The sequence below is a fragment of the Lates calcarifer genome, linkage group LG21 (assembly GCF_001640805.2).
Source record: "Lates calcarifer isolate ASB-BC8 linkage group LG21, TLL_Latcal_v3, whole genome shotgun sequence".
NCBI classification, from domain to species: domain Eukaryota; kingdom Metazoa; phylum Chordata; class Actinopteri; family Centropomidae; genus Lates; species Lates calcarifer.
Window position 1 is genome coordinate 9137830 of NC_066853.1, and position 13859 is coordinate 9151688.

The window sequence follows — 13859 nt, forward strand, 5'->3', positions numbered from 1 at the left end:
CAGGTTGCACTAATGTGAAGGCAGTATGGATTAAGTGGTGATCTCAGCCTAAAGGGCATTGATGGTGAAGGAACGGGCAGCGAGCCAGTAACAGCTGCCAGCGGCCGTATAACAGCAGATACAGACTGCTGGGGTTCAGTGCTTGGTCCCCACAGCAGATGGGAATAACCGTTGTCTCAGTGCTCACCAGATATGGTCTTTCTGTATAGATACAGATAGTTTAGTGTGACGAGGTCTTAAACTTTTAGCCTAGAAACCCAGACAGAGTCCAGTATGATCGCAGTCAAGCTCTTTGTCCGTTTGACATTAATGCTGTTATTTGGGGACATTCAGAAACATTACAATGAGACAGTTTGGTTTCACATCTTATTACTGCACCACTGCCCTGCAGCTCATCTTCATGATATAAATTATCTGATATAATCTTTTCTCTATAATTATGTTTGAGAAAGTTACCAAACTTTAAGCTTTGAAAACAAAATAATTTATTATATTTCCTGTCATTATTATTTATTTGTGGTACAATTAAAGTCTAAAGGAAGTGTGTGTGTGTGTGTGTGTGTGTGTGTGTGTGTGTGTGTGTGTGTGTGTGTGTCTGTGTGTGTCTGTGTGTCTGTGTGTCTGTGTGTGTCTGTGTGTCTGTGTCTGTGAAGGAGGAAAGAAGCCAAGGAGGCTTCTACAGAATACAACATTTTTTCCAAAACAGTCAAGTACAATAAACATGTTTAGGTGCACAAAAGACAAAACAGCAAACACAGAGTAAAGAGTAAGCTGATATAATGAATTTGGAGGAGAAAGGGAAAATGTAATTAAATGATCAATGCTAAGTTATTGTTCAGCAACAAGACGATTTTATTCTTTGGGTCTTTGAAGACATGCAGACAAATTTATGACAGTGAGAAACAGAGAGTGAGGGCTCTATGTTCTATGATACATTACTAACAAGAATGAAGAAAACCAAGTCCTCTGAAGATCTGGTAGAATATCAGTGGGCGTCTCCAATTTATTAAAAATATTTTTCTTGGAAAGCATTCAGTAGATTATCATCTTAATAAAAACGTACTTGGAAAGTATTAATTACTATAAATAGATAAAAGATTACCTTTTCTAAACAGGAGGGCAAGAACCTACTTGAATTGTTCCCCATTCTCCTGAATTTTAAGTATCTTAGATGGGTTTATAGATTTCATCTGTGCTGCTTTTGAAGCCCCTCTGCTGTCGTCCCCTCCCCCAGTTTGGTTTTATCTTTTGGAAGTCTTAACAAAATATCAGGTATGCTCTGGCAAAGCTCACACAGCTTTGTTCCAGCAGAAGACCAGAACCTCACCATTGAGGCTGTCATTATTGTTTGACTGCAAATTTCCTCCTATGCATTCTGAGATGCTTAATGTATGGCAAAATTAGAATGTTCAGATTTTTCAGACAAGCCGGCTACAGTCTGATTAGAAACCTATCTTGGGCAAAGTCATTATTTCTCAAGACCATTGAATAGACAAACTGTTTTTCTATCAGCAGGGCTTTTGTGTAATTGTCACACACCATTGTCCTCTAATGCCCTGCATGCATGTTAGAGCAAAGAATGTGTGTGAGAGTATGCACATGCACACACACACACACACTTTTAGGCACACATGGAGCAGCTCCTGCATCTCTTTGTTCCCTTGTCCTTGTGTGAGAGAAGCGCTTTCATAAGCTCTGCTGCAGCAGCTAGCTAGTAGCATGTTTGACCTTCAAGCTCCTCTGAGTGGCCGATCAGAGGTACTGCACTCCAGAGAGCAGAGCCCAGTTAACAGCAGACATGAATGCAGAGTGTATGAACCAGATGCCTTCACTGTAAAACATTAGACCTCGTGCTTTTAAGCCTTTTGATGTCATGTCAGTTAAATGGTGGCTGCACTTAAATCATGTTTAAATGTTATCTTTATGTGCCACTGAGGCTTTTTTTCCATAAAAACAAATAAACTGCATATGCAGACTACTGAGACAAAGCAAAGATGCTGTTTTCAAAGCTCCTTCTTTATATGGGCTAACTGAGGCATTTTAAGACTCCCTAACCCGTGGCTGTATTGTGTTGAGAGCCCTATCAAAAGGCAGCACCAGTCCCCCATCTGGTGGATTTTATAGGAAATGCAAATAATAAAATACAGTGGACAGTGGAAAGCTGAAATACTACCCTTGTGTTGTTTATCTAAAAGCAATAGTGTCTTAAACATCATTGTTTTGGTTTCACCGCCTGCAACTTAAATGTTTTAGTTCACTTCCACCTTTATCATGACACACTGGAAAGTTGTTTTTGATGAAAAAAGCAAGCTTGACAAACCTTGTGCACTATCTGCCCAGCAGCAAAACAGCAGGCAAACAAAGCATTAAAAAACACAGTAAAACACAGTTTAAACAAGTTTGCCAACAAGTTTCCTATATCAACATAAAAGGTGCATTAATATGTCAGTTTTGTGTTTACAGCTTGTTGCACTGTCCCTATATGTTCAAAAACTGCAGATTAAAAAATTAAAAACTTTCATCGATAGTGGCTCTCTCCACTCTAATTTATTTCTAACTCCACCTTGTTTCGCCCTATTTATTTCTTCTTGACCCTGTTTAGGATATACTCCAGCAGGCACCCCATACAAAGTGCCACCCACTCAGTCAAATGGAGCACCCCCTCCCTACACCCCGACCCCCACCCCATACCCGACAGCTATGTACCCCATCCGCAGTGCCTACCCTCAGCAGAACATATACGCACAGGTAAGGATTCTTAATCAGGACTGATAACACTGTTCAGTTACTACTAAATGTTATTTGTAGTTTTAATCCAGAATGAAGATTTCTTTGAATGTGAGTGATAGGTTTTATGTTGTTTGTATTTATACCAAATAATCAGTTTGTAATAAATCTGAGTCTGAATATGCTCCAGAAGTTAACCTCCCAAACTATATCAGCAGCAGAGAGTTAATTTTAACACATCTTGTTTACATTTCCCCAGAAAAACCCTGACAAAGTAGATCAACAACAGATTAAAAACCCGCAGCTTTGTTTGAGATGCAATTGAACACAACAACACAAGATAATAAGAGAGCCATCATTTTGTTCTTTTGTAATTTGGTGCTGTGCTAATTTGTTATGGTTAAATAGATATTTGCAAAGAAAAGTGCAGAAGCAAGAGGTGTTAAAAATGCCAGAAAGGCACAATGCTCATCTCCAAAGTAACATTGATCTGCTGTGTGTTTTCTCTCCACTTCTCTTGTTCCGGAAGTGGAGGATGACCATGAGTAGTCCAACCTCCTACAAATAAAATAAACATCTTATATTTCAGATGTGCACCCTCCGCTTCACCAAACCTTTCTTGTGTTCATCCTGACAGGGAGCGTACTATACCCAGCCAGTGTATGCGGCTCAGCCTCATGTGATCCATCACACCACCGTGGTGCAGCCCAACAGCATCCCCTCCACAGCCCTCTACCCTGCCCCTGTCCCTGTACCTGCTCCTCGCAACAACGGCATGGCTGCCATGGGGATGGTAGCTGGGACAACCATGGCTATGAGTGCAGGTGGGGCCGGAACCGAGGACTACAGTATGGCACTGGTGTCCTGACTGCTGACAGGAAATTTAAGCCATTTACCTATACTTGAGATAGTTTTATTGCACTTGAACAGACATGTTTATTTATTAAATGTGTAAGTGTTGTAAGAGTTCGCTTTTATAGAGATAAAATTTTATAGACATTCAGTGCTTGGCATGGTCTGGTCAGGATATCATATATCTGCAGAAAAAAATAGAGCTGAAAATGGCTCTACCATCTCAAATGTGAATGTTTACTGGTTTTCTTTGTCTTCTGTGATAGTAAAATTAAATAGCTTTGGATTTTGGACTGTTGGTCAGACAAAAGAGACGTTAAGCTGTTGTCATGGTAACTCTGGTAACTTGTGATGGTTTGCTTTTGCTATTTGTTCACTTTCTGTGCACCAAAAGCTTCACTGAGAAATTAATTGTTAGCCACAGCCCTGGTAGAAATGGATTCTTACATTCACTCAGCTATGTAGTCAACTTCCTTCAAGGTTAATTTCCTGTGTATGAGGTAGGTAAGTAAATGTTCTATTTGAATAGGACTGAAGTACAGGGGAAAAAAGGTAATAATAGGATTAATAAAGAAAATAATAAAAATGCAGACAAATGCTTGTGGAACTGCAGCATCAAAAGAAAAAGGACAAACCAAGCCTTCATAGCTGTTAAGCAGATGGATTCATAAATGGCTAAAGCTCATTAATGGTGTTTTTAACTTCCTTTAGGGACCCTGCTGACAACGCCCCAGCACCCCCCAATTGGAGCACACCCAGTTACTGTGCCAACCTACAGGCCCCAAGGGACACCTGGGTACAGCTATGTTCCACCTCACTGGTAGAGCCCACCCATCATGTGAGTGTCTGCCCTCTCGTTGTTTTTTTTTTTTTTTTGCCCTCCCCTCTTTGATATGTTCTTAGCTACTGCAGTTTTCTCTCCTCCATCTGTTTCCTCTTCCTTCCCCCCTCCTCCTCTCCTCCTTTTTCTACTCCCTCTTTTGTTCCTCTGTTGTCTCTCTCTGACTTGAGCAAACTGTGCCGCCTTACATTTCTTTCCCCTCTTTTCCCCTCTGAGTCCTGAGGCTCTCTTTAAATCAATGGCCAATGTGTATGTCTTCTTTTTCCCACCAGATCTGGAGTCCACCATCGTATGCAACTGCTCAAATCTTACACGGGCTCCCACTGGTAACCATGGGAACTCGGCACCTGTCTGCAAGAACAAAACTAAAGTGCAACAGCCACTTTACTATTATTGTTATTGTTATTATGCGACATTCTCTAACGTTTTTACAGAAGCTGCTTTTGTTTTTTATTTTTTCTCTGTTCATTTGCCAACCAGTCATTACTTTATTTTGTATGGTTATTTTATTTTATTTTATTTTCTCATTTTCTTTTGCTGTGTCTGTCATTGGAACTCCAGAAGGACTCTTGACCAATCACGGGTGTCGGTCGCTCCTGTTTCTGTGTTGTGCTGGTGTGTGTGGTCCTGCCTGCTGCTGCTCAGTTGGCTGGAAAATATTGGGCACTTACTCCTCATTATCATCTCCATCATTCACTACACAGACTTATTGACTTATGCTGCCAAATTTTCTAACGACTAGATATCAGCACAGGGTTTTAACATAATTAGGATTTTTTTTTTTTTTTTTTTTTTTGGGGTTATTTAATTTTTAAATATTCTTTCTTTTTACTACACTCACCTGAATTCCTTAACTTTCTCCTGTAGACTTTTTTCCCCCACCTTTGTTCTTCCTTCCTCTTCATCCTTTTTTATCTGCTTTTCAGTTTAATCTCAGTCGTCTTCCAGCACATAGCTGTCTGTCCGGCAGTAGTCTGTCCGTCATCCTTGTCGTTTTGTCTCTGTGTAAGTTGCTGTGTCGCTATGAGCAGAGCACTTACTGACCATCACCCATCCTCCCACATGTCCCACTGTGTCCACATTAGCATAGCACCTAGCACACACTCAAGAAAACATCATCTACTTCATGCCACATACTATGCAGGCTGGTATGTTGTGACACTATCGAAATCTTAACCTAGCTAGAGAACATTGCAACGACATGGGGTCGTTTGGGTCCTGTCAGCTTTTTTTATGTGGTTAGTGTAGGTCAATACATTAAGAAAATGTAAAAATATTTATACTAACCGTGTCAACAGCATGGGTGGTCGTGCACACTTTCTCACACGTTACACACACACACACACACACACACACACCACACACACACTCACACACACACACGTACACACACAGGGGCTCCTGTGGTGCATTGGAAAACACATGATCACTTAGTGGCACTTAACTATACAGTACCTCCAGTTCTGTTGTTAATTGATCAACACACACATACCGTACACACAAGCAAACACACACATGGATTTCTAGGGGTGTGCATGGCAGACACAGCCAGCAGAGAAGGAGTTTAAAGGGACTGTGTTGGCACTATGCGCGGAGAGCAGGATGAGACGGGGAGAGCAGACAACACGGAGTGAGGAGGAGATGACATATTCGCGGTTGGTCGTTTCATTTCAAGGTGCAAGACATTTGAGTTTGTGACATCTTACCTGCAAGAAACTGCACTCACACTCTGCTATTTTTGCACTATATGTATTGTACATTGATTTCTCACTGTGATTATATCGTCTCCTCCTCCTTCCTTCATCCAGGCCAGGACTAATAACCAAACACTCAACAAACAGAGACCTAGACTCTTGAGTATACAGTTAATAATCGACCAGTCAAATAGCTGTACTGATGGATGGGTTCAGTGCGCTCGTCCATTTTTCAGTGCTGTCAGTACTTCAAAGACCTAACCAATGACTTGGATGGTTGTGCACCAAGGAGAGAAAACTGTTCAATCAGGAGGCTGTAATGTGTATACACCTGGTCCATGTCACAATAATGACATTGCTGGCAATCCTATGTGAGATTGCAAGAGCGCAACCAGGCTGTAATTTAAAAAAAAGTGATGTTTTTTGTGTTCATGGCTGGAGTGCAGTGCTGTGATGACAAAGTGTCTCTCACTTAGTTTTTAAGTTATGGAAGAAGAAAAGAGCGACGTGACCTTCAGTGGACAGTAAGAGGCTTTTAGACTTTTAGCAGTATTACAAAAGAGTTCTCCATTTGTTTACTGTATGTATTTCTGCAAGAGCCTGGAGATTTACGCACCCGCTTTTGCTGACTGCATTCCAACATCATTCTCCATTTTTAAGACATGGACCATATATGGCTGTTTACAGTTGCTTCTTTGCATTATTCTTCTACATGCAAAGCTATTTACATCCACAGTATGATGATCCATCTTAATCACAGAGTCTTTGTTTATTGGTCCTCAGCTGGAGAACATGAGGGTGTGGGGTGGTGGTAGTGGTGGTGGGGTTTAATATTTTAGGTGAGGCCTGTGGCATTTTTCAGGATTTACAAAAAAAAAAAGACTCAAATCACAGCGTCATGATCTGTAGAGAACAGATTGGTGTAACGAAAAGCATTTACTGCGCGGGTATGTAGATGAAGTGGTTTGATATTGCAATAAAACAAGAGGGAATGCCTCCAACTGTTAACATACAGTAATTATTTTATCAGCGTTTTGAATTGATTTTTAAAAAAATGCTTATTGTTGTAATCTCTAAATATGGATCACAGGCTCTATATGCAGCCTCCATTCAATAATTATTACAGTTACTGCTAAGAAGAGTAGAACATATCAAAAAAAATTGGGGTATTGAATAACTTTGTGAGGAAATATTGCACAACATAAGAAAACTTGATGACTAGAATTTAATGCTAAGTAACAGGTACCTAGGCTTTGTAGTGCAAGAGGGAGGAAGAAGCAATTTATATTGTAATTAAAAATAAAACAATAAGGTCGAGTGTTTGAGGTATTCTTAGTCCAGATGTTTGTACACTAGTAGGTTAATTCTCAAGAAAATATTGCATAATGCCGCTGTCGGATGAAAACCGTATATATCTTTGAGCCTTATTTTTAAAATGACCCCTGTATTTTAGAAGATATCAAGTGGATGTTACTGGCATGAGGGTCATAAAATGTTCCCACCATGTAAGGATCTGAAAAAATACAGAAACTGGATTTTCTTGCGACAGCAGTAATGTTACTTGTTATTAGGATTTATTTAACCAACCACTACTTCTGTCAGTATTTCTCAATTAAATCTTACTCTTTTTTTCTCCTGTTTGTTTGTTTTTCTTTCTTCTTTCCCTCTGGTCAATTAAGCATAATGGGTATGCATAATATTCAGGTGTATTTCACTATAGCATTGGATCTCTAAGTTTTAAAAAATGCAGTATATTTATACAGCAAGTGGTACAGTAATGTATTTCTAGCTAAGCATGGTTGCATCAGTGTGGCAGCTACTGTTTGTGCTTTTAATATATATTTTTTTTACCTCCTCTTCTGCATCTCTGTCCTCTTCATATCTGTCACTGAGGGGGGGAGGGGGTGAGACATTAACACAAGGTCTGTAAATAAAAGGTAGGACTTGTGGAAATTCTCGTCACCAAATTCCCACATTTTTTTTTACGATTGTTGCCTGACTTTGCAGACCTTAAGGAAGTAGAGGATGAATGACAGAACTGGAAAGGATAGCATTTTTCTGGCTGGGTGTAGAAGGTTACCATGATGCTCTTGGAAAGCCATTGTAGCTGTCCATTTCTGTTCTGTGGGTGCAGAGATGTACGTCTTGAAAACCCTCAGCCTCCATGCCCTTTGTTCTGTGCCATATTTCACCAGCTGTTGTTCAGTAAATATTAGTTTCTTCTCCTAAGTAACTGGTGAATTCTGAGTCTTTGTTATGTCTAGCTTCCTGTGAATCTGTATTATCCTATTGCTGTCTTGTTTCTCACGTTGTTAATGCATATTGCCTGTCTCACTTTTTATCTTTCTTGTTGTATGCTCTGTTTATCCTGTTTTCTTTTTGTGCCACAACTCCTTTTAGAGGCCATTTTGCATCCCTTCCGACATTCATTTAGCTTTGCTACATTCAGGGATGCAAAATGATGTTGGATCATGTGTTCTGCTTCCCTCTCTTCACTCTCACCCTCTGCTCTCATGCCTTTATGTGCTATCAGTCTGACCTTTGCAATCCTCACAACCCCCATCTGAACAGCAGTAATACAGAATTATATGACAGTCATTAAATTGGTGTTATTAATGGTGATAATCTACTGTATTTTTTGCCATTTGTGATATTCCATTGAGCCTTTTTAAACACTAGATGTCACCAGTGACAAAGTCTAGAAGTGGCATCATTACAGTTTGAGGCTTTGAGCCAGCATGATACATTAATCATTTATCAGCATCAGTCACATATTAGAACCACAATTTGAGCACTGAGATATTTTTGGGGGATGGTCTTTTCCAGATTTAATGGATTTTTCTTTTTTTTTCTTTTTTTTTCTTTGAGGACATTCTCAGAAATGCCATTTTAGACGACAAAAACAAGACGTCAGATAACCTTTTATTTTTTGTTCTTATAGGAGGCGGTGATCATTTTAATAAAAGAGTTTTTCTTTTATGGGCTGTGGACCAATGGTCTTTAAAAACTGTAATACTGTTTTAATGTGGCGGCTCAGACGAAAGGCAGACCCACAGAGCATTTGGGAGATAGTTGAATGGAAAGGAAGAAAAAAAAAGACTCCCATAGAGCAGGTTTGTTTGTCATGGTGGTGAAACTACTTCCTTATTTCACTCCATTCCTCGCTTCTCATTTATTTCAATTTGCACTTAAGTGAAAACAGTTGAACACTTCAGTGTGTTTTGGGGGAAAATGCAAAGGTGTCTTAATCGTGGGTCTTTTTTTAAATCATTATTTTACTTTCATTCTGTCCTCTGACATTTCCAAACATTGAAAGGTGGTAACTTTTATGAGGATTACTCAGTTCTTTTTCTTTTTTTTTCTTCTTTTTTTTGTTTTCCAGTATATTTTAATCTTGCTTCACCTTGATGGTGAAAATGCATCCAGAACCATTAACACCTCTCCTCTCATTCCATCTTCCCTCTCCCCTCTCTCTTCTTTTTTGCCTTGCAGTTGCTAAGTCTTAGTTTTTTTTCCATGAGTATAAATTAAAACACTACTATCACAGTGAATAGTAGGCTCTTAAATGTCTTTGATGTTCTGCTGCAGCTTTTTAATTTCAATTTGTCAAGAGATATCTCTTAGTTTAATTTGACACTAAATGTGATGCAAAAAGTGGAAATTCCTTGTCTTCCAAAAAAAAAAAAGAAAAAAAGAAAAAAAGGCATACTTGTATCCCCCCCTGGATCGAGTATTAGGAACAACCCCATCTTTGGAAGTTTTAGTTTGGTACCCAGTTTTGCACATGCTATGGTATATCTGTTACCGTAAGGTTGTGTTTGAAACTGAAACCCAACGTCTGTTCAGCGTTGAGAGAAGTGAATTGTATGTTAGCTATCTGGTCCAGAGTGAAGGACCTGCGTCAGGCTTGTGATATGAAGTGTAAATCTGTTTTTAATTTTTGTTTTTTTTTATGTTTTTATTTTTTGTTGTTGAGGGTTTTTTTTTTAAAGATCAGTTAGTGATCTTAGTACTATAACTAAGCCAAGTTTGTAATTGTATATTTACTGTAAAATGTAGAACATTGAATAACTATTAAAATTTTCCTATAAAAGGAAGACTGTCTTGTGTGACCTTATTTCAGAACTAATGCCACTATTACATTTCCTTTTGAGGTAAATCTGATGACTGTTGAAAACTGTTGTAACATTTTCTGTAAGGTGAATCTGAAGGTGATACAGAACTGTAAGCAGTAACAGGTCAGAGCCTCACATCTTCAGTTAAGGTGTGACTCTGTTGCCATGCCTTTTTCTCATTTTTGAGTTTCACTTGTGCAACTGCTCAAAGTGAAAACAGCAAAAGCACAAGACCACACTTAAAATGTCATGCAAACTAAACACAAAACTGAGGTCACTGGCATTGCACAGAAGCTCCTGATTTGCAGTTTTTGATTTAGGGAAGGTTGAGTGAATCTCTCATGACAAAACTGACCAAGAGTGACCTTTTCTGTTTATTTTGTCATGTGTTATTGTGAAAGGGTCTTGGACATTCTAGTTAAAGCCAGTGCTGTTGAAAACCTTTTTAAACCTTTATTTTATTTCTTAAAGTAAATAAAATGGTGATTGTGCAGCATTTTCTCCATCCACACAATAGACCAGGTCTAACCTAAATACCCCTACATTTACACTCATCAGTCCTGGACTTGATTAACAAGTAGAGTCTAGTAACTGGAAAAAAAAACAAAAAACATTTGAATTTGTGAAATATTTAATCTAATTGTGAAAAACAAGTGATTACTCTGCTTTTACCCCCCCATCTACACCCCAACAGACCAAGTCCAGAGTCAGTCAAAAAGCAATGTACCTCGACTTGTCAAATCTGGACTAGAATAACAGGAGGAGAGTAAAGACTCTCTAAAACATGGTTTCAGATTTGTGAAAATGCAACTGTTGATGGTCAATTTGCACTGTGGATAATGTGAGCACCACTTGACAGGGACAAAGATTGATCAGAGTTAATAAGACAGTATCTCTGCTGCATAAACTCGTTGTGAGTCTGATAGTGTTGCAGGAGTAGAAAGCAAAATTGGTGGAGCATTCTGGACGAGTTTCTGTGCAAAACATAAACTGCAAGTGGAAATCAGTGATATCAGTCAGTGGATATTGGTGAGAAAAAAATTAAAGAAACGTAACACAATGCAGGGAAAGTCAGTGAGAGGACTGAGATGGTAGCCTTTACAGCAGCTGCTGGCGTTGAGACCAGTTCTTCATTATCTACCTATCATTTACAAAATAATTGCAACATTTTTCCTGTAACAACACATCAATATCGCAGCAATTTCCTTTCAAGAACTGGTTGATCCGAGGACACAAACACTCACTGCACTTTTTCAAAAGTACAGTCAGCAAACGGATGAAGCAGCATGGATTTATTTCCCTTGTGGCTGACAGCAAAAGAACAGTCACTCTTTCACTTCTCTCTGGGTCCATCACCAGACATCCGACCAGGGTTGAGCAATAGACGCCGCACGTACAGAAACACGCACCACTGAACAAACACTGACACACACCTCTTTAATGCACAATGCCCCACCAAATACACACATAGACTCATATATTTGTCCTTATGTGCAGTGGCGATGACGTGTCTAAAGGGTTGCAGGGTGGAAAATTCAGTGTGTAATTCAAAAAATAAAAGTGAAATTCTCATTTGTCATTAAGTCTTTGTGGATATGTCATGGAGTATTATATTGCTAATTCACATCATCTTATCTCTTTCTCTTTAGTTCAAATCTCTAAAATCTAACAGGTGACTTTATCAAACAAGCCTTTTTCCTATAAGACAAAATACAGGAAACAAGAAATTTCACATGTAAAAGCATAACAGAAAAGGGATAATACAAATTAAATAGCAGAAATATGTATTTCATATTTACCAATAACTGCATGAACTGGAAACCACAGGGAAAAGAGAAAAGTGTCAAGATGTAGTTAAAATGTAATGAGTGTTTATGAGAATGACCACAGCGGCCTCAGAGGTCCATTACTGACCAACTAATGACTTAATTTGTCTTCTTGTTTCCTTCGTCCTCTACTGGGATCTCACAGGACAGATCGCACAACAACACATGGCCTCTCTGCAGGAGATCGAACCCTCGTCCAGCAGATACTTCAAAAAGGGAAAATCTCTGCGTATTTCAGAGTAGGGCAGAATCTGAAAATCAGCTTTAAAAAATCACAGTAATGATTTTTTTCTTGTGTTCTATTGAAATGCTGGCTTAAAGTATATTAAGCATAATATTTTTGCGTGTTATCTCTAATAATAGGCTACACATGGAGGAATACCACATCCTGCACCTGAAATTTAAAAGAAGTGAAAACCTGCTTTTTAAAAAATAAATCTGTCTGAGAATGAATCAGGCTAACACCATCGTTGAATCCTTTTGTGTCTTGACTTCTGATTCTAATAGTTCCTCCTTAATGACAAGTAGTTAATCGTTGTTAAAGCATGTACTGTGTGCTGTACTGCGCGTGTACATGTTAACTCTGTCGGTGCAGGAATCCTCAGGCTGTCATATGTGCATCCAGCTGACATGACCAGAACACACACTATTCTCTAATCAGATAATCATAAACCTGCTGCAGATGACTTTCAAACATTCATGCACTAAGTACTAGGCAAACCGTACACACACACACAATCACACATGATATGTTTTGACATTAGACAGTTGTTGCAGAGGTTTTAAGTTGAAGCGACAGCGTTGCACAATCCAGAAAAAACATAGAGGTTCTATCTCTTACTGACATGAATCCTGAGGTATTTAATTAGGATGGTAGCACTGTGTGAAAACAGGTGGCGACACACTATAAAGTTTGCAGTGGAGACTTAAAATAAAAAATTGCGGTCAAGTGGTATGCAGCGCACAGACCTCTGGGTCATTTGATTATTTTCCAGGGAAAGTCTTTTGTGGGAAACCACACACAGCAACTGTTTTGATTTTGCTTTGGATTGCTTGAATAAATCTCAGTGAAACTGTCACATTGTAGACCAGCAATGAGCAATGTAAAATAACATATTTGTGTGATGTAACAATGACACTTCTTAGACAGAATTCAGATTGAGAATGAAGATATGCCACAGACTTATGCAACTCACATTCCTGAAATGCACCACAATACTTATGAATATTTTCCGGCACACTGAGAAACTGTAACTTCATACTTACAACATGTGATAACATGATTTTGGCACTTCTACTGCAGCTACCCCTTCATTAGGACGTCTTTGCAAAGTTCAATCTTGCAGAAGAGGGGTGGAGGCCTAAAATGGCTGTGTGTGGATCAGAGAGGCTATTACAATATTCCACAGTCATTATGACATATGCTGATTAAGTGTTGAGCAATTTGTTTCTGAAGGGAAACAGACTCTACTTCCCTGTCTGCACACGTCTCTATTTCAACATAATGAATGGGCTAATTCAGAAAAAGAGGTCTGCTGGATGTTGGTCAACTGATCAGCGTGATCTTGGTGAGTATGTAGAAATTTAATCATCTAAGTGACTTTGAGAGAAATAAGATTGATGGATTTAGTCCCTTTGTCAGCTCTCACTGGCCCATCATTCTCTGTGTTTGCTACAGTTGGCACCTATCCTTAAAATCATTTTCTGTTTATACTGTGTATAATCTCATCTGACCTCTGAAAGATTCTGTGTCATATCAAATTGTGTGTGGTCAAGGGTAATGACAGCCAATTTTCTAGTCTAG

General features: G+C 39.0%; 1 protein-coding gene across 2 annotated transcripts in view; it reads left to right on the forward strand.

The window, feature by feature from the left end:
• The window catches only part of fam168a (family with sequence similarity 168 member A), a 30082-nt gene extending 19871 nt beyond the window's left edge, over positions 1-10211 (forward strand). For both annotated transcript variants that reach the window (XM_018687899.2, XM_018687900.2), the window contains 4 exons: positions 2603-2748; positions 3365-3551; positions 4291-4417; positions 4693-10211. In XM_018687899.2, coding sequence (XP_018543415.1) covers positions 2603-2748; positions 3365-3551; positions 4291-4403 — 446 coding nt within the window. In that variant the 3' untranslated portion in view covers positions 4404-4417; positions 4693-10211. The remainder of the gene's footprint in view (positions 1-2602; positions 2749-3364; positions 3552-4290; positions 4418-4692) is intronic.
• Positions 10212-13859: the final 3648 nt, after the last annotated feature.